Source organism: Nelumbo nucifera, chromosome 2, assembly GCF_055504915.1.
Source record: "Nelumbo nucifera cultivar China Antique chromosome 2, China Antique-T2T, whole genome shotgun sequence".
In the NCBI taxonomy this organism is placed as follows: domain Eukaryota; kingdom Viridiplantae; phylum Streptophyta; class Magnoliopsida; order Proteales; family Nelumbonaceae; genus Nelumbo; species Nelumbo nucifera.
This window is the reverse complement of record NC_142650.1, coordinates 61,437,271-61,463,925: the sequence shown is the minus strand read 5'-3', so window position 1 is coordinate 61,463,925 and position 26,655 is coordinate 61,437,271. Positions and strand designations below refer to the sequence as shown.

Genomic DNA, 26,655 nt, shown 5'->3' with positions numbered 1-26,655 from the left:
AACTGAGTGGGGGCAAATAACGGTCTAAAGACAGTGTCTTCAGACGCGCCTCAGAGTTTCTCCTCCAAAGTTATAATGACCCCATCTTCTCCAACAATATGTTCCTCCACACTCAATCCATAGGGAAAGTTTCTGGCCAAGCCAATCTATATGTCCAAAGTAAGCCCTTTTTGCCCATTTTTTTGATAAAAGAAAGGTGGAACATTGTACAATTAGTACCACTTGCATGATAAAGATCAAATACAGATATTGGTTTGGACTGAAGAGGTAAACAAATGCAAAATTTAATGGAATGGACGCTTCTACATTTTCACTTACAAAAAAGGAATGTGAAACAAAGGCTATGTTTGGTTTAAAGGAAAAGGTAGGGAAAGGAAAGGAAAAGTAAGAAAATCTATTCAAGGTTTGTAAATGTTTTCCTATCTTTTCCTTTCTTTTCCTACATTTTCCTTCAAACCAAACACAGCAAAAATGTTTTACAAAAGTTTCTTCCAACTGAAAACCAGTATTACTTTATTAATTGTTATTATTGTTTAAAACTTAAAAAAATAAATAAATAGTTTATTGTTTTATTTTTATATTTATTTTATTTAATGAATCATTTATCTATCCGAGTTTTGGACAGTATACAATTCTAAAAGACAAAGCTTCAATCTTAATAGCGAATATAGTCATTCTTTTTTTTTAGCAATTTGTATATGATGTTAGAAAGTTATGATACCCGAAGATCTTTGGCCAAACAGAACTCTATGTGATTTTTTTATGAATATTGTCTAATTGGTAATTTTTATGCCAATGATTCACTAATTGAGGTTATCATTCCACATCCCTCCAAATAGGGAGGTATGTTATTAAACCTGCATATCTGGAGGCTCTTTGTGATAGGGTCATTAGACTTCAAATGCACCCCTTAATCCCCTTTGAAGTGTAACATATTTTGGTAGAAACTGTAATGTGTAATATATAATACTACAAAAATAACCACCTTTATGATACTAATTAATTATTTATCTAAATCCATTCGATTTACGGTTAAAATTGGAATTGAAATTAAAATCAAAATCCCTTGGAATTGGAATGGCATATTTCTCCGCTTCTTTGATTCATACATGAATCAAACTCAAAATTTAAGAGATCTCATTTATTGCGAAACCGGTGGTTACCTCACCAAAGTTTGTAGGGTTCAATTGTTGGAGGAGGTGTTGAAGTGCTTTTGAACTGCCATCGATCCAAACAAATGGATCATTTGGCCCAAGAATCATTCAGGCAACTAGTTTCATTTCACTCTTAACTTGGTCCTTGATTGAAAAACTATTGGTTTGGTTAGCGACCTGTTATCCTGGGCAATTGAACCATCAATCTATTCAACCCATTTATGAATTTTGGCCATTTTTATTTTAATTATTTATTAAAATTTTAAGTTGAAATGAGTTGTCTGTTCAAACTGAACAATCGAATCATTGACCTAAAAAACTGGTGGTCAAAATGGTTCGGATTCCAGATAAATTTTTAAAACCTTGGGGTGATGGAAGAGAAGGAGGCTTTTTTTGGTAAATTAGAATGGGTTCTCATTGTCAGGGAGGGGACTGGCATGGCCATCACTGTTTTCAAAACCGGACCGGACCGATCGGTTGGATCGGAAAAACTGGGAACCGATCACCTGACCGGTTTTGTTTTCCTCCAAAACCGTTGATTTTGGTCAGCAAACCGCTGAACCGATCGGTTAACCGTTCAAACTGTTCGAACCGTTTTGATCGTTTTCTAATTTTTTTATTTTTTTTGTCAGAACGAACCGATCATTCAGGCCGAATGGTCAGACTGTTCAAATCGGTTCGTTTTTAAAAACCATCATGGCCATTCCCTTAAATGGGGGATTGCCATGTATATGAATTGATTTCTCTTTATGCCCAACCAAATAGTATGGGACATTCCATTTTCTTTTCAAACCCCATTTTCTCAAACCAAACATATCTTGTTTTTTAGGGATAATGTCTTTTTTTTTAAAAAAAAATCACAACTACTAAAATATTGAACAGATCGGACGTGTATTAGGCTTTGTACCTTTTTTTATTGGTTGAATATTAGGCTTTGTACTTATTGGACAATGGGAATGACTTCAGAAAATATAGAAAATTAGTAGAGTTCTCCTTACAATCTTTTATTTTATTTGGCATAGGAAATTGAAATCACACATTTCTGTGATTTCCTAAACAAAATTACCAATTCACAGGGTCACTAATCCAATAGACAGTGTACACTTTCCACGTCATATATCCACGTGGCAAAAATAAGTGGGTTGTCGAAGAACCATAATTGATCCCCATTTAAACTACCTTTCTACATTAATTATGAAGTGATTTGAGTAACAATCAACAATCCGGACTGTAATCTCCTTTTTTCCGGATCCTAGGTCATCGGAATGCGGGTCGTTTCAAATTTTAATCCGGAAAGGTGCAGGCTTAAGGACTATAGTACTAGTATGGTCCTGAAGACCACCCAATCTCATAATTATTTCACAGGCATAGCCGTAATAAAAACTCAAAATGATGGTAGTTTAGTAAACGCAAGATCCACCTAAATGATCGTAGCGGAGTCACTGACTCCTCCTCTTTTTCTTTTTATTAATATAATAATTAATTTATTTTTGTTTTTTCCGCCATTTTTTTTGCTTTGTTGGGAAAAGAAGGAAAAGAAACAGAGAGAAGAGGACTGGTGAAAATCCTCGTGAAGTGCAAATTTTCACCGCTTTCGCTTTTCCTCTCTTCCTTCTTCCTCCTCTGTTCTCGCTTTAAACTTCTTCTCGTGCCCTAATCCTGTTCTGTCTCCTCCAACTTTGAAGCTGAATCCTCATCATAATCACTCATTCACTCTCTCGTCACCATCTCTCCTGAAAATCAGAGATTCGAGCCCTACTTCTCCGTACCTCTCCAAAAACTTGAGATTTTTTCGCGTTTTTGTACATTTTTTCTCCTTACATTTGCTCATTAACTTAGCAGATCATCGACTCGGATCCTGTAGCTGGCGGTTCTGAATTCGTTACAGGTAGAAGTAGAATCCTTCTTATTCTTTTCTGATTAATACATATTTTTTGTTTTACTGATCTACTGTTGAGTGTTTCCCGTCTGAACTCATTTGGTGTAGCTTTAATTTTTTCTATGTATTGATTGAGTCTTTTTTCTTTTATTTATTTTCATTTTGATATTTACTGAACATATTTGTTCCTCGTTTTGTTATTCTTTCTTTTATGAATTTTGTTTCGAGCTCTATCAGTTCGATTCTTATTCATGTGGTGTGAGTTAGTGCGAGGCTGCTGTCGTTGCTGACGTTCCTTTTTGTTGTGTTTGAAATCGTACTTTTTTTTTTTTGTGAACTTTCAATCTTTTCGCCTGAGCTGGTCTGAGGAATTTGCAAGCACTTGATGACTTGCTTTATGCATCGGTGTTCAAGTTCAAGTCCTGATAAAATTCTTCGTGGTTTAAGTACACGGATATGATGTTAACGGAGTAAAGATTGTGCTGTTTGCCTAGTGATCCACATTTTTTCCTATAAAGCAATTAGGAAATGTTTTTTCTTTTTTCTTTTTAATTGGGGAATGATTTTACTATATTATTCTCTACAAACTAGTGTCTAGCCTGTCGCCTGATTGGATCCTTTGTTTGAGTTGGCTTGGCATTGGAGCCTTACCGAGTGCTTGATTGTTGTAAGAATCTTGCTCTTGTACGTAAATCTCAAATTATTGTTTAGTGTTTATTTTGTTTTCAAGCAAATGGATAACTTATACTGTTTAATAGAGATTAGATTTCAGGTTCTTTTTATCTGAATCACGTTGATGATGACAGGACTTGGATGGTATATGCTGAAGTGAGTGAAAGCGGTTGGACAGGGTTTTTGTGTACTGGATTCATTATGATAGAGAAACCAAATATAGTAGTTTTTTATTTTCTAATATCTGTGCTCCTTTATCTCTGAAGAGTTCATTAGAAATGGGCTAATATGAACTTGCGAAGCCTTATTCCACCTTTTGAATTGTTCCTTTATTTGATTGAATTCAATGGAGAATAGGTATCCCCAGATGATAGGTCCGTCTCCTGGTACATGTGAAATTGTTGAATTTAAGGAAGAATCAGATTCAGTTCAGTGTTATCGAGGAGCTAACCCATCAAGCTCAGGTTTTAAAGCTGATGGCATAGATGGAAAGAATCTCATGATTAAGTCCAGGCGCAATTATTTTCTGGAGGATGATCTTAATCGACTTTTTGAGGCAATTGACCTCAAAGCCTCAACAAGGGGTTTGGGTTTATCACTCCAGAAAGGTACAGGCCCTTCACAGAGGAATGCCTTAAAAAAGCCCATTAGAGTTGGGTTATCTCAGGCATCAGGAATTGGAATTTCAGAGCCTGTGTCTCTAAAACAAGCATTAAGGGGTTTATGCCTTTCCCAGAAAGCGGAATTAGCTGCTATGAAGCGGTTATCAAAACCAGCATCTGTGGTTTCAGAAGCTGGAACGATCAAGAGGTTGTACAGAGCAGTTGTGGTTGAGGCAAGTGAATCTGGTCTTTCCTTAAATGAAGGCAAGGGGAGTTTGCTAGAAATCTCCCTTGTGCCAGAGAAAAGCACACCAAATTCATCCGAGAAAGTATCTGAATCTGAGCAAACACTAGGGACAAAAGCATCGAACAAAAATGTTCATACTTCACCTCAATTTGCAGTTGCAACCACAGCAGAAGTAACACTGGTACAAACATCTCAAGATGAGATTGTTCCTGAATCAACAGAGGTCAGGGGTAAAACTTCAAAGGGAGAGCTGGATCGGAAGGGAAAGTTGAAATGTGCACCTCCAACATCTAGCTCTAATACTGGTAATAAAATTTCAGAAATAGAGGAAATTGTTCCTGTCTCCAAAGAGGTTGGCAGAAAAATTTCAAAGCCACAGCTGGGCCAGAAGGACAAGCGGAAAACAGAACCTTCTCCATCTAGCTCTAGTACTGGCAGTAAAATAAGCAACTCCACTAGCACCAGTCCATGCTTAGTCATCAAGCCAATCTTAAGAAACAAGAAATTTGTTAAGAAGAAAGGGGATCAAGTTACAACTTCTGCCTCTAGTAGTTCTAATACATGCAATGAAGTTGACAGTGATTTGGGTCCCAGTACAAGTAAATTGGTTTGCAGGACTCACAACTGTTCCTGGAATAATGTAAGCAAAGAATCTGCTTCTCCAGCATGCAGCAGTACTGGTCGCAGCACTGAGGTCAATTCGAGTAAAGTAGATTTCAGTGCAACTAAACCAGATTTCAATTCAAATACGTGTAACAGAAACAGAACAGTTTGTCCGAAGGGCAATGAGAGCTCAAGATCAAAAGGGAAGGGGGAGTTCTCACAAAGCTCAAAAAGTAGCATTGGTGAGTACAGCAGTAGCACCAGCATCAGTGAGGAGAGCAATTTGAGTGCCTCTAGTTCCGGAGGCAACAGGCCTCATATGTCAAAGGACCTTAGATGGGAAGCCATCCGTCATGTTCAGATGCGGTATGGAGGCTTAGGGTTAAGGCACTTCAAGCTGCACAAAAGGCTTGGTTGTGGGGACATAGGGACAGTTTATCTTGCTCAGCTAACTGGTACAAATTGCCTATTTGCTTTGAAGGTCATGGATAATGAATTTCTGGAAAGCAGGAAAAAGATGCCAAGGGCTCAAACTGAAAGGGAAATATTGCAAATGTTGGACCATCCTTTTCTCCCTACCTTATATTCCCATTTTACAACAGATAAACTCTCATGCTTGGTAATGGAGTATTGTCCAGGTGGGGATCTTCACGTTCTTCGTCAGAGGCAACCAAGCAGGAGTTTCTCTGAATCAGCAGCCAGGTAGATAACCAAAAGTGAACTTTTACATTTGGCACTTTTTTTCTAATTTGCTTTCATTCCCTAATAAAGGTCATATGTTGTATCCACATGAAATGATGCATATAAATGAACAACATGCTCTAGTTATCAAGTATACCATACCAAATACTCAAAATTTGGGAATTCTTTATATTGTTAGAGGCTTCAAATATTAAAGCTATAGCTATAATTTCAGAACTTCAATCCTCCCATAGTCCTTCCCCTTCTGGAGCAGCGTATTTTCCTTAGATTGAAGGGTTAGCTGAGCTGCAGTTTCATGGAAGCTCCACTGGCAACTAAAGACAGGATGGGATAGGTGCGGTCTTCCTCAGTTTAGATGGCAGCACCTCGCAGGCTTTCTCTAACCTTATCGTTGTTGAAAATTCGACCGAATTTAATGTGGTTGTACTCCTCATTGGCATTAGGGTTGTGATTATGTGAAATTATTTTCATTAAGTAAAACAAGAGGGGGGGGGGTTACAAACATATGATGTAGGTAGGGGATGGACACACACAGAAAAGGGCCTATTACAAGCTTTACAAACATATGGCTATGAAGATTTTCTATTATAGGCTCTAATTAACTTTCTGACCTGGCAAAGCCGTTCTCAGTTTAACTCAATAGAAGAGAAATGATCTTCGGGATAATGATCTTTTTCTCGAATTCCTTGTTTGTCTTTTGTAGCCTTGTATGTTACTGATGAGGAAATCTCTCCCTCAGCTTTTCTTTTTATTGATGAAATTAGTTTATCACCATTCAATAAATAAATAAAGATCTCATTCAGCAAGGAATGAAGTTTTTTTTTTTTTTGGGGGGGGGGGTTGGCAGTTGAAGGTGATTCTGCCAATGTTATTAGATGGATGGAGGAGCAATAGGATTTGTCAAAGTTCAAGGAGATTGGTTTATTATCTTTGTGAATTAGATGGATTACTAGGAGTTGGATTCAGACACCAAAGGACCAAGAGGATCTGGAGAAGGTCAGGCTTTTATAAATGACTGCAGATATATGCCTATAGTGTTTTTCCCTTTTATTTTGGGGGTAAATTACAGGGACCTCCCTGTACTTTTTTTTTTTTTGGGGGGGGGTGTGACATTTAGCCCCTGGTATTTATTTTCATATAATGTCAAACCCCCCCACACCCCACCCCACCCCACCCCAGATATTGCTAGAAATTACCAAACAGCAAGACGGCGGTGATGTCTGATTTTGATTAACAACAGAATATATATTCTACTATGTGAAATTCCAGAACATCACTTAGTGTTTTAGATCCATTATTCATTTGTGGATACCACTTTGACAAATTGTTGGTTTAATTTGGTACATAGCTTTGGATGGGCAAGACTAATCTATTTCTCTAGGAGACCACTATGATGGCTTTGACTTTTGGGTTGATTTGATACGTTATCAAGACAGTCTAGATTAATTGAGCTATTGGTATCACTTAGATGGTAGATATTAATCCACTAATCTCAGGAGACCATTTCAATGGCTTAGATCTTTGGATTGATTTGGTCCTTAACTGGATAGGTTAATTTAGTTGAAATCTCAGTACCAAGGTTCAAAGTATCATGCCCGATATGGGGCGTGTCGTATCTTTGAGCCCCAATACACCTGTAAACAGGTGTTTTTACAAACTCTTTTTTTATTAAATAATATATATATATATATATATATATATTTGAAACTGAAATTTGTAAAAGAAAAAAACTAAAAAAATATAAGACATGTCGGTTAAAGTACCGACACACCTCTGCCGATACACAAAGGTGTCTCGATACTTTGAACCGTGCTCAGTACATAATTTGGTTGGCTAAGATTGTTTGCAGATCTTAGGAGGTCATTTTGATGGTCCAAATATTTGGCCTATTTGTTACATCACTTTCTTTGGCTTAGATTTATGAAACTTTAGTGCTTTACTTGAATGCCTGAGATTAGTTGAAATCTTGGTATATGGCTTGGATGGCCAATATTAAATTTTTGCTCTTTGGTCAGCAGCTTTGAAATGCTTATCACAGCCCCCTACTCGAACCAACTCAAATTTAACTTCGATGGAAGAAGACTAGGAAATTCTGGAAGAGCAGGCATTGTGGAGTGATTAGGGATGGAGATGGGGTGATTACTTAGGTTTTATAGAACAAGGGGATGATGCAGTAAAGGCTGAGATGTTGGCTCCCCACTATGGTTTAAAGCTTGCTTCTTAAATAAATCCCAAAGATATCTTGGTGGAAAGAGACTCCTGCAAAGCTGTGAAATGCTTATCAAATAACAATCCAGGCCCATGGAAATATGGAAGCATTCTAAGAGATGTAAGGAAGATACTAGGGGAGATAAGAGCGCAGATTCAATGGATTCCAAGAAGAGGAAATGGCTTGGGAGACGGTTTAGCTAAACAAGGAGTAAACATGACTAATGTATTGGGGGGGGGGGAGGTAAAAATGGTAACTCAGCTGCGGATTAGCATGTACAATTAAATGGGTGTAAGGAGGCTGGTAGACAGGGGCTGCCAGGTTTTTTTGGCATTCTATTTATACAACATCTTCATCAAGGTTCAAAATTTTGACACAATACACTCCATATCAGGCATATCTCATTGTATCTTGAGCTGACCGAAACACCTTTTTTAAGGCTTTTCCAGAAACTTAGGTTTTTATACATCAACTCCCAAGGAAATTTCTTTTTTTTTTATGAATAACCCCAAGAAAATTTCAAAATAAAAAAATTAAAAAATAGTGTTTTATAGTATCAAAACACCGATATGCACATTCATGCATATTGGGTGTATTGATAACTTTGAACCTTGCTCTTTATTATATCTATAAAGTTAACAGTTATGACTATTAAAAAAAATCTTTGCTCTTAGGAGGTCACTTTGATAGCCTAGATTCTTTTTTGTTGATTTTGTACATCTTTTGGATGGCCTAGAGTAGTTAAATGTTGGTACATCATTTGGATGGTTGAGATTAATGCACTGGTCTTAAGAGACCACTTTGATGTCTCAGATCTTTGGGTTAATTCAGTACACCATTTACATTTTTTTTTCAAATTTTGGTAAGGTTCAAATTCAATGTTTGCTATACAACTTCTATTGCCTAGATTATTTGAAACCATTGCACATCATTTGGATTTTCAAGATTAGTGGACTGATCTTGAGACATGAATTCAGTATTCTATATCTTTGGTTAGAAGATGATGATAGGAAAGATCTCTTTCAATAATATTAAATGGGTACAAATAGGTAAAGAACAAAATTGTCCTCAAAAGCAAGATATGGACATTTTAGGATTTTAGAAATGTCTAAAGATGAACATGACATGCATGTGGGTTTATTTCAGTTTGTTCCCTTAACAAAATGGTGATCGAAGGGCTACTTGTCATGATATGAAAGTACAAAAGGCTAATTGCCACACAAAAAACATATGGGGGGCTAAGTGTCACACCTCCAAAGTACAGGGGAGGCCTCTGTAATTTTCATTTTGTTTTGAGCAGTAGGGTCAGGCTGACTTCTATATTTTGGCTTGTGATTTTATGTGCAAATGGGTCCAGACATCAGAAAACTCTCTAGCTGATTCTCTTGTTAGGGAAGGTTTAAATAGAGCTAAGCTGTATCAAGGGAACCCCATGAATTTTTGGGAGGACCGAGTGCCAATCACGCCCGCTTGTACTCATAACAGCAAATGAGAGGTCATCCTTATTGATCTCATTGAGGTGAAAGTTGCAAACTGGATTTCCACCAAAGATGAATTCAAAGGTGTATCGGCCGATTCGTTTTTTAGATGTTGATGATCTATTGCCCCACACAGGAGGTTTATTTTTCAAGAACGGGCTGGTCCTATCAGTGTGAGAATCTAGTTTAGTTTTGATGGGTGTGCTCTTGAAAATCCTTGATATTAGGCATAGGTAGGTTTTTTAAAGATTATGCTGGTCTTATTTATGAACTGCAGGCCCTATAGGTGAAGGAACTCTCTTAGGGTAGGTTAATGGCACTGCTGTTAGGTCTGAACTCTTAAGCCGGGTTACTCCTCACTCCTCGGCATGGAAGGTACTCATGGTCAAAGGTGACTATCTGGTGATTATTGATTGGGTTTCTTCTCCAGTGGAGGAACTGTTGAATCTCAAGTTCTTGATTAAGGAGGCCAGGGCATTAGCTTCAACCATGAATACTGCATTCAGTGTCTTGGCAGATTTTCTAGCTAAAGTAAAGATGGTTTAATAGACCTGAATTGTCACAGGAGCTCCATGCTTGGGTTTGGGTTATCAATATCATTATTCTTGTAATTTGTACTGTTATTTTTGTTGTCAGCTCATGCTGTTTGCAGTTTCTTCTGATCATCATGAATAACATCTTTTTCATTGTTCTTATGATAAAATAACCATGGGCTACAGGGATAGGGATTTTGGTATTCTGTTGTTTGGATGTCTTGTTGGAGAGAGGAGCAGGAGCTCTTGCAGACTTCCATTTCTAGAGGGAATCCTGGAAAATTACATCAAGTATGAACATTTAATTCCAATGGATGTTTACATTGCTAATGAGGAGGCAAATGACTTGTGAACAATCACAAAATCAAGATCATTAAGACGGGTTTCAAACATAAAAAAGGGCAGTCTTAATGAGGATTGTACGGCCCCTCTTTCTGCCCCTAGCCCCTCTTGTTTGGGGGCAGAAAGAGGGACTAGGGGTAGGGGCAGGGGACAAAGGCTAAGGACTCCAAATCTAGGGAAGATCAAGTTGACTGTTTACATTCATGACCATACAGCTGGCTGCAGCAATGAAGTTAAACAAGACAAATTATCAGGAAAAAAATTGTTGATTCATGGAATTATGGAAGGATTGATGAGTTGCATGAATTGGGCACTGCCACACTGTCATGGTTGGCTTCACACCACCAGAAAAAAGGGTCACACACTCACACTAACAAAATTAGAAAGTAGTGCTTTTTTTTTAATCAGCGAAAGTAGTTCTTTTCTTTAATCTTGTTTCTGAATGACTTGAAAATTCATTGATAGGAACCAAGAAAGGAAATATAAAGTCACTCAATCTCCAAAACAAGAACAATGGGGATTTCTGGAGACGTAGTCTTAATTGCTAGGCCCAAAAGATGAACCACACAAGATGCAAGATGCAGAAGTGACAGAATAAATGCCAATACATGTTTAAAGATTTATTAAGTAACCACAACAGCCATTTGTAATAAAATAAATAGCATATAGCAAGTTGTCTTGCATGTGACAGTCTAAAATTTGAAATTGTCTATAATTTTGTTTTCATTTTTGTTTTCCTCAAGTTTGGGAAATGCTTCCCTTTATTTATTTATTTATTTTAATTGGTACCTTCTATGTTCTTTTCTAAGGGTTCCAGTTGAATTATTTATTTTCACATTTCAACTGAAGCCGAAGTGGAGACCAAATCCTAGTTTCTTGCATTTCCACATTTCAGTTGAATTATTAGCTGCCAACAAAAAGTATGCCCGTGATACACTATATTGTGAGAAAGAGTGGTGTCTTTCCCCCTCCCATTTCTCTGATATGCAACACATATGGGAATTGCCAGATTCTTTCTTCATTGCAGTTTTGCTATTGAGATTTAAGGCGGTTACTCAAGATGTTTTATCATTCATAGGAGGATGTTCTTGTCAAGATCATCATGGGATTTGTTTAGGGACCTCTTTCTTTTCTTTTCTTTTCTTTTCTTTTAGGGTCCTCTTTAGAAACACTATTTCTTTAGGGTGTCCTTGCTTGTGGTCTCTTATGATTTGGACAAAAGTTCAACTTTGATAGGTGTTCAATTTGAAACCTTGGCCTATACAACACTGAAGGTGCACTTCAAGACATATCTAATAAAGAATAAAATTAGCAAGGCCCAGCTGATATGACAGCACTAATAAAAAGAAATAAAAACAGCCCATAACAGTCCACGTTTTAACAAAGCTTTTAAATCATTTAATCATTTTTATCCAGATGTTTTTTTGTGTGTGTGTGTTTGGGGGACTCTTTAGAAACACTATTCTTTGGAATGCCCTTGTTTGTGGTCTCTTCTGATTTGAACAAAAATTTAACTTTGATTATAGGTCTTCAGTTTGAAGACCTTGGCCTATATGGCGTTGAAGTGCACTTGAGACAGCTCTCTGAATAATCCTTTTGCCTTTTGGCCTCATTGGTTTTCATTTTTCAATAAGCAATTGGAGTGTGTATTATTAAGTACAAAAAAAAGAGGTAGAAGATGGCATTAAAGTCACAAAAGATCTTTATAGTGATTAGAGCTTAGGTTGGTCCTCAATACCTCATAGAAGGTCCTAGACGTCCTCTTCTCTTGATGTGAAGAGTGAGACTGATGGTGATCCATGCCTCCATGGTGTGGTGGCTTTAAAATACAGGAATAGTCCTTATAAATGTTAAAAATTATGAGATACCCCTACACCTTGGCATGTCAGTTCTCAACTTCTCATTCAGTCAATGCTTAGGCTTCCCAATGCTTTACCTAGTGAATTGGCCTAATGGTGAGCTTCTGGGCCTGATATGAGATGTGACAAATCCTACTTGTCTTGTAGCTGGCTACTTTGAGGTTTGTCACTGCCCATTTGTGTGTCCTGCTGTCTACTATCATAATTTCCTTTTCTTATATTTGAATCCTTTCACCAAAGAAATAAATTTTTGCTATAACAAATACTTTGGTTTTTAGACTCTTGATTCCTAGTCATGAGTTACTCTATTTACAATTTAAACTTGAAATGAAAATTTCCAAATCATTTCAAGGCTTAAAAAGTATATAAGCTTAGAAATATAAACACACACTAGTTGGAGAGTGAAAAATTGGTAGCTTCCAAGAGATCCAATATATCTTAAGCCTAAAAGACAAAATGAGTTGGGGATCAAGAATGTTCCTATGCCTTTGCAGTGTTACTGGGTCATTTTCACATTACAGACCTGGAAGTTCTCCATGCTCTTTTTAGTGTCTTCTCTATCAAATTCGGTGTTGGGGTGGTGGTTGCGTTGCACGTGCCAGAAAAGTTCAGCACACGATGACTATTTAACAAAAGCAATTCAAGAAAGCTCCTTGTGAGAATAGCTACCCATGACGAATTCTTTTCTGGTCTTTCAAGAAACTATATACCAAGACTGATGATTATTAATTCTCATCCTTGTTTTCTGATATTCTCTCCTTTTGGCACTAATTTCTTTCAATGATCTCTGCAGGTTCTATGTTGCAGAAGTCCTCCTTGCGTTGGAGTATCTACACATGCTTGGGGTTGTTTACCGAGATCTGAAACCAGAAAACATTCTAGTTAGAGAAGATGGTCACATCATGCTCTCAGATTTTGACTTGTCATTGAGATGCGCCGTGAATCCAACACTTCTTAGATCCTCTTCATCAATCATTGAGCCCACGAAAAGGTTTTCAGGTCCGTGTGCCGAATCCCATTGCATCGATCCTTTCTGCCTTCAGCCATCTTGGGCCCAAGTCTCATGCTTCTCACCTCGGCTTGTATCTACCACGGCAAAGAACAGGAAACTAAAATCTGATTTGGCAGCCCAGGTCAGCCCACTGCCACAGCTTGTGGCAGAGCCAACTAGTGCACGCTCCAACTCCTTTGTTGGGACCCATGAGTACTTGGCCCCTGAGATAATCAAAGGAGAGGGTCATGGAAGTGCTGTTGATTGGTGGACATTTGGAATATTTCTCTATGAACTTTTATTTGGTAAGACGCCTTTCAAGGGTCCAGGAAACGAGGAGACGTTGGCCAATGTAGTGACACAGAGCCTCAAGTTTCCCGAAGGCCCAATTGTGAGCTCTCAGGCGAGGGACCTGATAAGAGGGCTGTTAATAAAGGAGCCAGAGAATCGGTTGGGGTCGGTAAAAGGGGCAGCTGAGATTAAGCAGCACCCATTCTTCGAGGGTTTGAATTGGGCATTAATACGGTGTACCACCCCACCGGAGCTGCCAAAGTCCAGTGATCTCGGAGTTCCAGTTTTGGCCTCCCATAAGGAGAGCAAGTGTTTGGAGTTCAAGGCTTCAGGTGAGCATCTGGAGTTTGAACTGTTCTAGCATGGTCCTCTGACCTCTCTACTTTGTGAGCTGTTTGATTTGCTGGGTCTCCATAAAAGCTGCTCCTGGTTGTAATTGATAACGGAGCTTATAGTGTAAATTTAGCATATAAAGTTCGCGGGAAGCTTTGCGTCAATGCGTGTATGATAATTTGGGCCTGAAATGAAAAGGAAAAGAAAGAGCGAAGGTGAGGGAGTTCTTTTAAGCGTTCAGTTTTTCTCTTTCTTTTTTAGAGGCTATCAGGCTAAAATTCATTCATCAAACAAATAGTTACAAGCTCGCCAGCTCGCCCCAGAGAGGTAGCAATGAAAGCTTGTGGGGGGGGGGGGGTGACCAAGAAATAGCAAATCTCGTTAGCTTATTAACAGCGACATTACTCTAGTGTCGATAAATAGATCTGTCAGGTTTTCAAATGAGCTGACAGGTTGAACTTGAAATTTTAGTCTTACTGTACTAGAGTGAGCATGGGCGAGGAATTGTTTGAATCACTGGTTTACTCCCCTCTGGTTCGGCCCTAGAATCCTTATCTCATTCATAAGGACTGTTGATACTCATTTTTGTGACTACTCATCTTGGAATGGAACAGTTTCGTTTGCGCATCCAATCGTCATCAAATCGGATTACATTGGATTTGGATTGAATCTGACTTAGGATTAATTATTAGCCCTTTCCCTTCCGAGTTCAGCTTCAGTCGGGGTAAATTCTGTTCGGGCAGCCTTTACTGCCTTGCCTTGTATTGATCATACTTATTTTCTTTATATCATGTGAAGATATTCCCAATGTAAGGTTGGGAAAGGCTGTTAGAACGGTGAGGGCATAGATTTGCCCTGACTGAAGCCGGTCTCTTCCTTTTGGGTAAATGGGTCAGTGGTTCAATCGTTCAGGTCAAGCGGTCAATTTATAACACAGTAAATTTTCAAAAAACAAAAATAAAAAAAAAAACCCAAAACCCAGTAACCCACTGAATGCGTTACATTGGTTAATTATATTACTTTGCTCTGATTGTTTTTTTGTTGCTCTAAAGTAGTGTTAATTCCACAAATGGACTAAGGCCCTGTTTGGGAACACTTAAAAGAAGTACTTATTTAAACGAGTACTTCTTTTAAGACATGGGACCACACATTAAGTGGTTTTTTAAGTACTTATGGGTGTTTGGTAAAAAAGAGGGTAAGAAGTAATTATTAAAAAAAATACTTAAAAAAGTGACATGGATGTGGCTTTTTTTCCAGCACTTTTTGAAGAAGTGCTTCTTCATTGAATGGGATAAACCTGTCCCTATTTTTTCTTTAATGACAAAACTATCTTCACTCGATTTTATCATCTTCTTCTTCCATTCGGAACCCTATAACAACAGGCAGCAACGGCGTTTGATTGTAGGTCCATCGACAAATTTGGGTGTTAAAAATCGGGTTAGTATAAACCAACTTGAGCTTGCAAATTTTGGGAGAGAACTGAGATAGTGCGACTAGCCAAGAAGGCTGGGCCTGCCTGAGCTCATCAATGGTCGACCAATCCAAATTGAAAAAGGCGCGGCAACCATGAACAATTCCTCTCTGCTTACCTTACTATGATTTGCAGGTTTCTTACACCCACTTTCATATTAAAACCAAATCTGAATCCTAACAATCTTAGCCTTTCAACTTCTTCATCTGTTCCAGCAGAAAATGTTGTAAATTTGAAAATCCATAACCAAAGTTTTGAAACCTCACTGTCTTTGTTGATCCTACTGCAGAAGTTAATTGACTGGTACAAAAAGTCTCGATTATGCTTTTGAATTCTGACCTCTTCACCAGCTCCAAGTGAATAATCGTTTGTGATTTGTTTTCGTATTCTGAAAAATACGAGTGCCTAGTTCGTCAGTGTGAAGGTTCTTCTAATCTTGAAGATGCTGAGCGACTCCATTCTCAAATCATCAAGAATGGGTTTGTCGGTAATTTATTCCTATATAATACACTCATTAATCTATATGTTCGAACGAGTAATGTGGCATTGGCCCACCGGTTGTTTGGTGAAATACCGGAGAAATATGCGGTTATGTGGACTTTCTTGATATCTGACTATACCCATCAGCACATGCCTGATGAAGCATGTGCTCTTTTGCGCTAGATGAGGTGAAAATGGGAATCCGAGAATTTTGTGAAGGTTGTTAATCGGAGGAGTCTTTCTATTGTCCAATCTATAGTTCCGGTGAAGAAAATGAGAGGGAGAGGGAGAGATCCGAGTAATCTACAATGGAGGGTAAAATTATCATTTGTATCAATATACACATTTATGGGGAAAGTAGCTTACCAAACATCCCCACCCTAATAAGTGTTTAAAAACATAATAAGTGATTTTGAAAAGTGGGTTACCAAACAACCTTAAGTGGTTGTTAACTTTTAACAAGTACTTAATCATCAAACAGGGCGTAACATCCATTAAAAGATGATACACAAAGTCGTATCATACTATCAGAATAGTATGTGGAGTTTTCAAACTTTTTAACAAGTACTTAATCATCAAACAAGGCCTAACATCCGTTAAAAGATGATACACAAAGTCGTATCATACTATCAGAATAGTTTGTGGAGTTCTCAGACTTTTTAGCATTTGTAAGAAAGGTTGCGTTTGTTTGCGTGTAAGGCTGCATTTGGAAACAATGCAAATGGAGTGTAAATCTCAGTTCAAGGTAAATTTGCTCTGGTTCACTTTTGTTTGTATTTGGCAATATTACATTTATGCATTGACAAATGAAAGACCAATGCATATTTACATTGATAATAAGATGGCACATCAATAAAAAGAAGGGAAAATTCCCGGTAGGTACCCTGTACTTTAGGCCGAGTGCCAATTTAGTACCCGAATTTTAAAACACGATAATCTAGTACCCAAATTTTCATTTTGCGGCGATTTAGTACCCAACGTTAACTCACCGTCTGTCAATACCATCACGTGATATCAGGTGTGGGTCAAATATTTTTGAAATACCAAAACTAACCTTTATGAAAAAATACGAATCATTTCACCCTTTTTCCTTCCTATTTCCCTAATCCCCTTTTCTCTTCAATCTGGGTTGAACGAATGAGAGAAGAGAGGAGACTTCACTCAACTCCCCTTTAGACTTCAATCTGGGTTGAACGAACGAGAGAGGAGAGGAGACTTCACTCAACTCCAAACTTTCTCTTCATTCCAAGCACGCCCATTCCATCCCTTTCTCTTCAAACTCAGTTGGAGAAACGACAGAGGAGAGGAGACTCGGTTGTTCACGTGCAGCCCCTGAAGGAACAATGAAGAAAGGTGGTAAGCTTCACCCTTAACATCTATCTCCCCCAACTCCCCCAACATCTGTTCATCTATAACCGTGCACAGTTTTGATGGAGTTTTCATATGGACTCCACTCCAGAACTGCGCACAGACTTCATCTATAACCATCTTGCCAGAGGCATTAGAGATGGTGGGACCAAGGTTTAGCTTCAGAACCACGCACAATTCTGATCTGAAAATGTTCTACTGTTTCTTTGTCGCAAAATAACCCAGAAGCATATGTTATGATTTAGGGAGAATTCCATAAATTCTGGACAGAATACATACATAAGTGAATGGATGAGAGATCCATCTATGGATGGCCGAACCCTGCAGGTAGGTTCGGTGAAATTTCAAAAATTTCCTCTCCCCTCATCTAGGAATCACATTCCCTGTTTTAGAAAATCTGCATTTTCAAGGATCAATCTTGAACCCTATCTCCCAATGGAGGTGTTCATGCCCAAGGTAGGAACCAAAGACTGCTCCCACTGAAATGGCATAGTGTAGGTTGGAGCAGAATCAACAGTGTTCTTCCAAAGAACCAGATCCTTCACAAGAATCAGCTGGACGGCACGTGAGCATGACTTCCAATCAGCCATTTCACAAAGGACTGATATCAAGATCCAATCTTGATCACTCCTACTGTCGTGGAGATGCACTGGCAATGGCGGCGACGATAGGGAGAAATCAGCGCAGTCTCACTAGAAGCTGTTTTCTCTCTTCTGTAATCTCTTCTCTGTAGGTGAGAATGTGATCTCTTAAAGGCTGCCACCCCTTCCTTCTTTTATAACCTTAAAAGGATAAGCTCCTAATCCCATTAGGAGTTGCTGACCCTTATCCAATCTGCAGATTAGATCAACCCTCTCCTAATCTTATCAGGAGGTTTCCAGATCTGAATCTATATTCAGATTTGGACTCTCTAATTGGATAGGGTAAAACCCTATCCTATCTGCTAATCTAATCTCAGATCCGCCCCTTCATTTGACTGATCAAATCAGCCCAATTCGAAATGAGCTTTATGCCCAATACGTATATGTGCTCACTTAGCCTTACAAACTGTTGCCTAGTTGGGCTTCCTTGTATGGCGTGGGACCCAAGCATTGATCTACACATCAGCCACAAATATTCGACCTAGCCTTTGTTACAAGGCATAGCCGAATTCACTAGAAAGCCTAGTGAACCCCCTAAGCCCATCACATGGATTCTATGGGCCCAACACTTACACTAAGTGGTCCCTGGGCCAAGCCACCTTGTAACACCCAGGGATTGTGGGCAAATGAAAGATTAGCCCATCAGGTATTACCCTCAATGGTCTTACACTTAACCTCTCAGCCCATAATGATCATACACTGCCCGACAAGAGAGGACCTCTCCCTCGGCTGCAAGGAACAATGCTGCACTCTTTGCTTACTTTGATCCCAGGAATTAAAACATTTGCAAACATTTTGAAACCGTAATATATATATATATATATTATATCCATATATAAAATATATTTTACAAAACAACTCTCAACGATTGAAATCGACTGCTGGCAGTCTTGGTTTCCATCAGAGAGAGTACATCCCCGATCATTATCTTTGTCCGACAAAGGGGCTGATCTTGTCACTATGAACACCCACTCAGATGAATTCTCGGACTGTCCCAACATACCCAAGTTTTGACCCCCTCTAAGGATCTCACTGATTGACATATCAAAGACAGCCCAATCTGACACCTAGTGCAGTATCATAATTGAGTCTAGGGGTTAGGTGTAACTTTCCGGTTTTGCCCACTAATCACCAAGGTCCAGGGCAATACTGAAAATCTGGTCCGGTTCAGGGTTTCAAGTAAACCTACACTGCATGTACCTCAGGTTTCATCTTAGCAGCTGAGACAGGCCACCCCAACACTTGGTGGCACACCAGTGTCAGCCTTAGCAGGATAAATCTCCCCAGACTTATCCAATGGCTGTGAACATTCTAAACTAACACGAGGCTCATTATGTGTCCAGTTTAAGGGTATTACACAGAAACACACTACTATAACATGAATCAAATATGTACTTTATTCATTTACAATAAATGTCATAAGTACATCAATCTGATTGGAGCTAAGGGCATACAACTGTCGAACAACAGAATACATACGTAAGATGATGGATAGAATAGCAAGTTGGGTTTAAGTTCTCAAAAGATGATTAATTAATTCTTAATTCTTTATTAATAACCTAACTTAATTTGTTTATCAAGGGGAGAAAGGTTCAAGGAAACAAACGGCTTCGTCAGTGGTTGAGACTTGAGAGCCTCCTCATTATTTATTGGCAAGTCTTTTTTAGAAGATCTTGTAGCTCTGACAATCAAAAGATGCATTGAGCTTTTGACATAAGATATGGGCAGCCCAAAGACCATTTGGCAGACACGCACGTCTTTCCGTGCATCATTTTGGGTCTTTCCGTGTGATTAAAATGCGAAAGACGCGAGAAGCTTCATTTGGAGCTTCTCGAAATCAACCCAAAATGGGCTTCTTGCGTCTTTCCGGCGCCCCATCTTTTGGCGGCTAGATCTTCCATGTGTCAGACGGGAATAGATTGATTTTTGGTCTTCCCAGCTTGTAAACAACCGAAAGACCGCACTGAAAGACATGCCAAACGGGTCCTTAGTTACTTCTTTAGCCCCGTAACTCCTATCAAAGTTCTTTCATGTTTACGTCTAGTGAGAGTTCTTCCATAAGAGTCTGATTTAGGGAAGGGACACAAGACTCTTGTTTCTGGCGCTAGCAACAACACTTTGATTTAGGGACCCAAAATCCTTCAGGACCCAGAAAGGATTTAACAGAGAGACTGGATTTTTAATAATATATTGGAAACACATAATAGGAAAATTGTAAAATGTAACATGTTTGAACGATCCAGGAACCCGCAAGGATTCAAACACCGGTGCCGGCGCCAATGACAAGACTCTCATTTAGGAAAGGGAAACAAGACTCTTGTTCCCCTTGATAAACAAATTATGTATCTCATTCTGATTTAGGGAAGGGAAACAAGACTCTTGTTTCCGACGCCCGCAACAAGAGTCGTCTTCTCCGGAAATGACACTGGTTTCTTCGATTTCAACTTTTCTGGGGTCATGTTCAAGTGTTGATTTCAACTTTTCCAGCAGTGCATTTGCTTGACATCACCGGTGTGAGGAGTTGGTTTTTGGAATCTCAGGTAACTGCAAGTGTGAACAGTTGGTCCCACTTGCTGAGAAATTATAGTTGGGGTCATTTTTGTCATTTCGATCGGGAATCCATGCATTGCTCGAAATAGTTGATGGGTAATTAAGTATTTTTGTCTTCTAACTGATGGTGAGTTAATGCCAGGTATTAAAACGTCGTAAAATGAAAGTTCGGTACTAGATTGTCACGTTTTAAAGTTCGGGTACTAAATTGGCACTCGACCTAAAGTATAGGGTACCTATCAAGAATTTTCCCTAAAAAGAAGTAAATTTGCATTCAAGTGGGCTTTTGATAAAAAAAGCATATGCTTTATTGGAATTGGTGTTTGCATCCATTACAACTAAAAGTTTGTTTTGTAAGAAGGTAAATTTGTCCATGCCAAACTAACCCAACTTTGCAATTTTTATGGACCGTTTTACACTATATATTTGCATTCACACTTATTTGCATCATTTCCAGACGCAGCATAAAAGTCCATCGATGGAGTTTAACACCATCATTTAAAATTTATTAATAGTTGTATTTATTTATGTAAATATTATATCAATTTTATCGATGTTGTATTTATATCAATTATCGATGTAAAACTGTACATTGATTTATGATATAAAACTACACTCCATTCAAATGCCAATAAATACAAATCGGGAGTGGAGTTTTACACCCATCCTTATTTACACCACAAATAAATTTGAATTGGGAATGGAGTTTTATACCGGTCCGCATTTACAAAAGCAGCCAAAAGAAAAAAGGAACAAAATTAGGGCTGTATAAATGTTTTCACCCTAGAAAGCCCAAAATTTTGACACAGTCACAATTCAAGGACTGGAGCTGGTATGATCCCTAGGGTTGTCAATGGGTTGGGTTTGATTGAATAACAAATATTGGGTAGGGACAGGTTTTGGAATTCTACAACCCATATGGGCATGAACCGGATATGATATTAGGCTAAACCCAACCCTCCCTAAGACCCTAACCTGGTATATTGTTAGAATTTGGAAAGCATATGATAAGGTGAGGGTAGGGTTTTACATTTTGAGGGGGTTTTACATTTTGGTGAAAACTGAATTTAATAAGCAAAACAACAAACAAAAGACCATAACAGAAAAAGAAAAAAGAACCTACAACACATTAAAAAAAAAAAATCTTTTTCAGTAAATAGAATTTTGATTGAGTGAACATCGGCAGAGAAGAAGCCCTAGCTTCAATTCGTTCTTTCTTTTCATTTTGTTTGATTTGATAAGAAAGAGAGGCCGCAAGTGGCAACGATTATTGTTGGACCATATTTACAAATTTGCCACCACACTGGCACACTCGTTTGCATTTCCCGCTTTGCCCCCAGAGGCTGGTAGCCTGGGACCCCCTAATCTTTCCCTTCCTCTAAGCATCCATCGCGGGAGTGCGTCCTTCTGCAGCAATGGCGTCCACGCCTTCAACAGAGACTAAACCTTTCTCTGTTCTTTTCGTCTGTCTCGGCAACATCTGCAGAAGCCCCGCTGCGGAGGCCGTCTTCAGAGATATCGTCAAGAAACGAGGGATCGATTCCAAATTCAACATCGACTCTGCCGGTACAATCAACTACCATGAGGTACTTTACTTTGTCTGTTTTTGTTAGAATTGTTGATTTGATTCACGCTGATCAAGAGACAATTTTATGTTTACTTAATTGTTCGATGGAGGAGAGAGCGGTTTGGAATTTAATAGTGTTGTTGTAACAATCGAAATTGTTAAGGGTAACCAAGCGGATCCACGGATGAGGGCAGCCTCCAAAAGGCGTGGGATTGAGATAACTTCCATCTCGAGGCCGATAAGGCCATCTGATTTAAGAGACTTCGATCTTATTCTTGCCATGGATAAGCAAAACAGAGGTAATGAACTATCAAATATTACATTTGCTTCTGTATTCATTTTCCTAATTCTTTAGCATGGATGGCATTTAGTAGCGATTTTTTGGCTTCTATTTTATTTTCTGTGTCTGCAGAGGATATATTAAAGGCATTTAATAGGAGGAAATCCAAGGAACCTCTTCCAGATGATGCTAATAAGAAGGTTAACTTAATGGGTTAATTTTGTTGTTTGGATTACTTGATCTTTTTTTTCCTGGTAACTGTCTTATCAAGTTAAGAAACTTGTTACTCATTCGTTTTGTTGTTTCACGGTAGTGCAGGTTAGGTTAATGTGTTCCTACTGTAAGAAGCATGATGAAACCGAAGTTCCTGATCCTTACTATGGGGGACCTCAAGGTTTTGAGAAGGTAAACCACTAACTTGGCCTTACCATTCTATATGAATTCATCTTATGACTAATACAAGATTTTGAAGCTAAGATAGTTTTTTGGGTAAACCAGTGGAAATTCATTAAACAAGAAAAGGATGAGTATACAATAGGTTCAGAACATCAGAAGGAAAACAGCCAACCTACTCCCCTTTTACTGACCAAGACATGATGGGCAGATCATGGGCCTGTTGATTACAAGTTCTGCTAATGAATGACCAAACCACCGAATCTAAAAACAGAGACTTCTCTCTAATATCATGCAACATTTGACTATTTAAGGAAGGAGTGGATGGAATATCAGGTTCCATCTCAGATCCCCAGGTCGCTGTAATGTGTTATTTTCTGATGTTTTATTATCTCAATATCAAGCGACTAATCCATTTCTGTCAATCTATAAGCACATGGCACCTACTTGGTTGAAATTGTGAATGTTGCAAAGCTCATGTTGCGTAGGTAGATTGTGGAAAATAAATAAATAAATAAATTTGTACTTGTAAGTGTGCTTCTTGCACAAGACCTTGTTATCCCTGTGCACCATCATCATATGCCTGAATATGAAAATATGCCCTTGGCTTGGAGTACTAGTTTGAAACTTCGAATAACGATAAAACTGATGTAATTCATAGGAGCATTATATACTTGTAGGCTTGTGCTGCTGTACCTGGTTCCTTTTGAAAGACTTGTTTATTATCTTTTTTTTTTATCAGCAAAAAATTTTCATTAATAACAGAGAAATTCAGTTACAATAGATAAAGATTGCAGAGGGACATTCATCTAAACTGCAATCTCCAGCATCTAGTTACAATTCTGCCCAGTACAATGAAGATCTATTTGTCCCTTGTTTTGCTAGGGTATCCACCATCCCATTTGCATCCCATTTGACCCAACCAAAACGACTTGTTTATTATCTTTTCGATCCAAAATTACAGTAAGACCTATTACCTATGTAAGACAACCCTAGGACAAGAAGGTTATTACAATAAACCCCATGTAAGCTTGAGCTGCTCCAATGTTCTCCATCCAATTAGGTTAACCATTTTCCCCGCAGTTATCCTACCAAGCCAGTTCAGGTTATTATTATAATTTGACCTTAGATTTAATAATTTGAACTAATTCTTCGCCTTCTTAAGCAATTTTCTCCACTATGCTTTTTAATATGATAGATTTTAGTGAAGAGAAAAGATGGGGGAATGATTTAAACAGACCCATTAGCCCGAAGGTTTATGCCAATAGGTGGGGTTAAATAAGATTGAGTGGTGCCTGAAGTCTATAGTTTTAGAACCATTATTGCAAACCCCACTTGAAAGCATTCAAGTTAGTACAAGCCTCACGTGACATTTAAAAAATGGTTGCATAAGCTCAAATTAGATTCCATGGAGACATGTTTCAATGGCTGGCAACTTTTGCAATGTTTCACAGAAGAGATTTTGTTTCTGGTCTATCTATATGGGAAGTCAAGCAGTCGTTGTATAATAATTGAGAGATGACAGTAAAAGGGTGAAAAAAGTAACAACACAAAAGGGCATTGCCCAACGTTGGTCCCCCATCTAGGTTCTTGGGAGGGATGGACTAGATGCGGACCTGACCTTTGGCATTTTTTAGCACAAAGTGGCTGCTCTCAGATTCGAACCCTTGTTCTCATGCCTGTCAGCCTGAGATTGTTATTATCATTGTTATATTTTTTGCAAGCATGCAATTTTATTTGTGTTACTTAGAGATCCTTTGGAATAACATAAATAGAGTAAAATCGGTTCTTTTGGTAATGGCCAAATAGAGCAATGCATGCAATATTGTTATTATTTTTTTCCAACTTATTTATGCTTTTTTGACAAGTATGCAATTTTGTTTATGTTACTTAGAAATCCATTGGAAGAACATAAATAGAGTAAAATCAGATTTTATAGTGATAGCTCCTGGACAAGTTTTATGAGTTTTATTCTAAATTGGTTGTCTTTCATATTAGCAATTTCACTTCTACTGTTTTATTCGTCATGCCATTAATACTCAAACAATTTACTTCCAATTTGTGGTGTTATGGCAGGTCTTAGATATACTGGAAGATGCTTGTGAATCATTGTTAGACAGCATCCTCGCAGAGAACAGTCATACTTTACCATAATAGTTCTAATTAAGAGTATGCATGTTAGGGGTGCTCATTTGCAGCCCAGATTGGAAGCCTGGCTCGAGTTAGCTCGGAAATTTCTGGGCATGGGTCCAATGCTTAAAGCCCAACTCGGGTCTGGCCTGGCCTGCAATATATTATATATATTTTAATATACTTTATATATTAAAAGCATGCATGTTTGTGTTTTATTTTGTATTATATTATGTTATATATTTTATATAAATTTTGTTATGTGATATGTAAAACATATGTTGTATAATATTTTATATTTTGTAAAGTAAAACTTGAAGACCTTTATTTTAGCGTTTAACCTTTCATGGCTTATTTTTCGTAGTTGACTATTGTTAAATAAATTAATACAAAGCTTTCATTTTCATAATTCATCAATGTGAGATCTTGAATGTTAAATTGTTAACATCTTTGTTGAAATGAACAAGTTTAAATAGTTAGGTGTGTTAATTGACATTGAAGGTACTACATGGATGAATTATAAAAATGAAAGATTTGCATTCATTTACTTAACAATAGATAATTGTGCAAATTAGGTGGCCATGTGTTATGGTGCATGATTTCCCAACTTGCACGGTTGTCTATTGTTAAATAGATAAATGCAAAGCTTTTATTTTTACAATTCATTGATGTAGGATATGGAATGTCGACTTGCACGTTCAACTATTTAAGTTATGAACCTAATATTTAAGGTCTCACATTGATGAATTATAAAAAATGAAAGCCTTGCGTTCATCTATTTAATAACAGTTATCTAATGAAAATAAGTTATGAACAGTTGAACCTTAAGATAAAGGTCTTCAAAAGCAAATTGAACTTCTTTATATTTTATCTTATGGAATATGAAATATTATATATAATGCTGTCGCATAATAATATTTATATAAAATGTATAATACAAAATACAAAACATATTCATGTATGTTATATATTACATGTATTGCGGGGCTGTCCAGGCCTGGGTCGCACTGGAAGTATTGGGCCTAGGCTAGGCTAGAAATGATCACCACTACTGAATAGTATAAAATTGGCTTAAATTCCATTTTGTACAATGCTTTATGTTGAATGTAATCTCAAGAGCAAATTATATGGGCTTCACTTTGAATTTTGGTTAATTTTACCTACTGTTGGAACTTGATTCCATTATGTTTGAGCAATGGAACTTAAGATTTCGCATTGTACATTGATCCATGATGAATGAATTTTGTTCAAATGATAGATTGCTGCAATTCAAAATTTTTTATTACTTCCCACTGATAATTCGTTTACCACTCCCTTCCTCTCCTTCTCATAGCAACCCCACTCCCCACACCTGAAAAAAAACACTGGTGGAGAATGGAGCACAAGGCCATTAACCACGCATTAATATAATTCAGATTCTTGGAAATCCAACTTTGGAGTAAAATTTTTAAGTTGCAACTGCTCAGTTTGCAAATTTTCATCTAGAAATGAAGACTGTATTTGTTAAAGGTGTAAACACAGAACTGAAGTGAATTTTTTTTTTTTTGGTCGAACTGAAGTGAATTCATATAACGACAATTATGATTTCCAAAACATGTTGCATTCAAAATGGGAAACAAATTTTCATTCAAAAAGTTGATGCAAACGTTGTACTCAAAGCCAGTCAATAACCAAATGAGCAGCTAGATGCCTAGATGGAAGCAGATCCAGGTCTCTTGATATGTAATAATGTCGAATTCCCATGTATTTAGACTTGATCTGTTCCAACACTACCCACAGGACACTACAGCCGTATATTAGGAACATCTCCCATGAATCACAATACATAAAGTATAGGAGATACTCCCAATGGATAGCGGTAGTGTCTTTTGGGTTAAGTG

General features: G+C 37.9%; 2 protein-coding genes across 4 annotated transcripts; both read left to right on the top strand.

Annotated features, from left to right (window-relative positions):
- The first annotated feature begins 2,593 nt into the window (after positions 1–2,593).
- Positions 2,594–14,059, top strand: LOC104586921 (serine/threonine-protein kinase D6PKL2). Of its 2 annotated transcripts, none has more exons than XM_010244314.3 (3): positions 2,594–3,042; positions 3,840–5,859; positions 13,074–14,059. In XM_010244314.3, exons 2-3 carry the CDS (start codon positions 4,052–4,054, stop codon positions 13,921–13,923), a joined length of 2,658 nt encoding a protein of 885 aa, XP_010242616.1. In that variant the 5' UTR covers positions 2,594–3,042; positions 3,840–4,051; the 3' UTR covers positions 13,924–14,059. The 2 variants fall into 2 exon arrangements, with proteins under 2 accessions (XP_010242616.1, XP_010242617.1); XM_010244315.3 differs by having other exon boundaries at positions 2,671–3,042; positions 4,063–5,859.
- Positions 14,060–21,709: 7,650 nt separating this feature from the next.
- LOC104586922 (uncharacterized) lies at positions 21,710–26,041 on the top strand. 2 transcript variants are annotated; one of them, XM_010244316.3, is made up of 5 exons: positions 21,710–21,991; positions 22,136–22,271; positions 22,385–22,452; positions 22,571–22,657; positions 22,751–22,976. In XM_010244316.3, exons 1-5 carry the CDS (start codon positions 21,821–21,823, stop codon positions 22,847–22,849), a joined length of 561 nt encoding a protein of 186 aa, XP_010242618.1. In that variant the 5' UTR covers positions 21,710–21,820; the 3' UTR covers positions 22,850–22,976. The 2 variants fall into 2 exon arrangements, with proteins under 2 accessions (XP_010242618.1, XP_010242619.1); XM_010244317.3 differs by lacking the exon at positions 22,751–22,976 and adding an exon at positions 24,722–26,041 and having other exon boundaries at positions 21,718–21,991.
- Positions 26,042–26,655: the final 614 nt, after the last annotated feature.

Bases quoted from the DNA above. Each gene is read 5' to 3' on its own strand.
- LOC104586922 (XM_010244316.3), top strand. From the start codon at position 21,821: ATGGCGTCCACGCCTTCAACAGAGACTAAACCTTTCTCTGTTCTTTTC. The intron at 21,992-22,135 runs GTACTTTACTTT...GAAATTGTTAAG, and splicing joins GTACAATCAACTACCATGAG to GGTAACCAAGCGGATCCACG. The intron at 22,272-22,384 runs GTAATGAACTAT...CTGTGTCTGCAG, and splicing joins CATGGATAAGCAAAACAGAG to AGGATATATTAAAGGCATTT.
- LOC104586921 (XM_010244314.3), top strand. From the start codon at position 4,052: ATGGAGAATAGGTATCCCCAGATGATAGGTCCGTCTCCTGGTACATGT. The intron at 5,860-13,073 runs GTAGATAACCAA...TGATCTCTGCAG, and splicing joins TTCTCTGAATCAGCAGCCAG to GTTCTATGTTGCAGAAGTCC.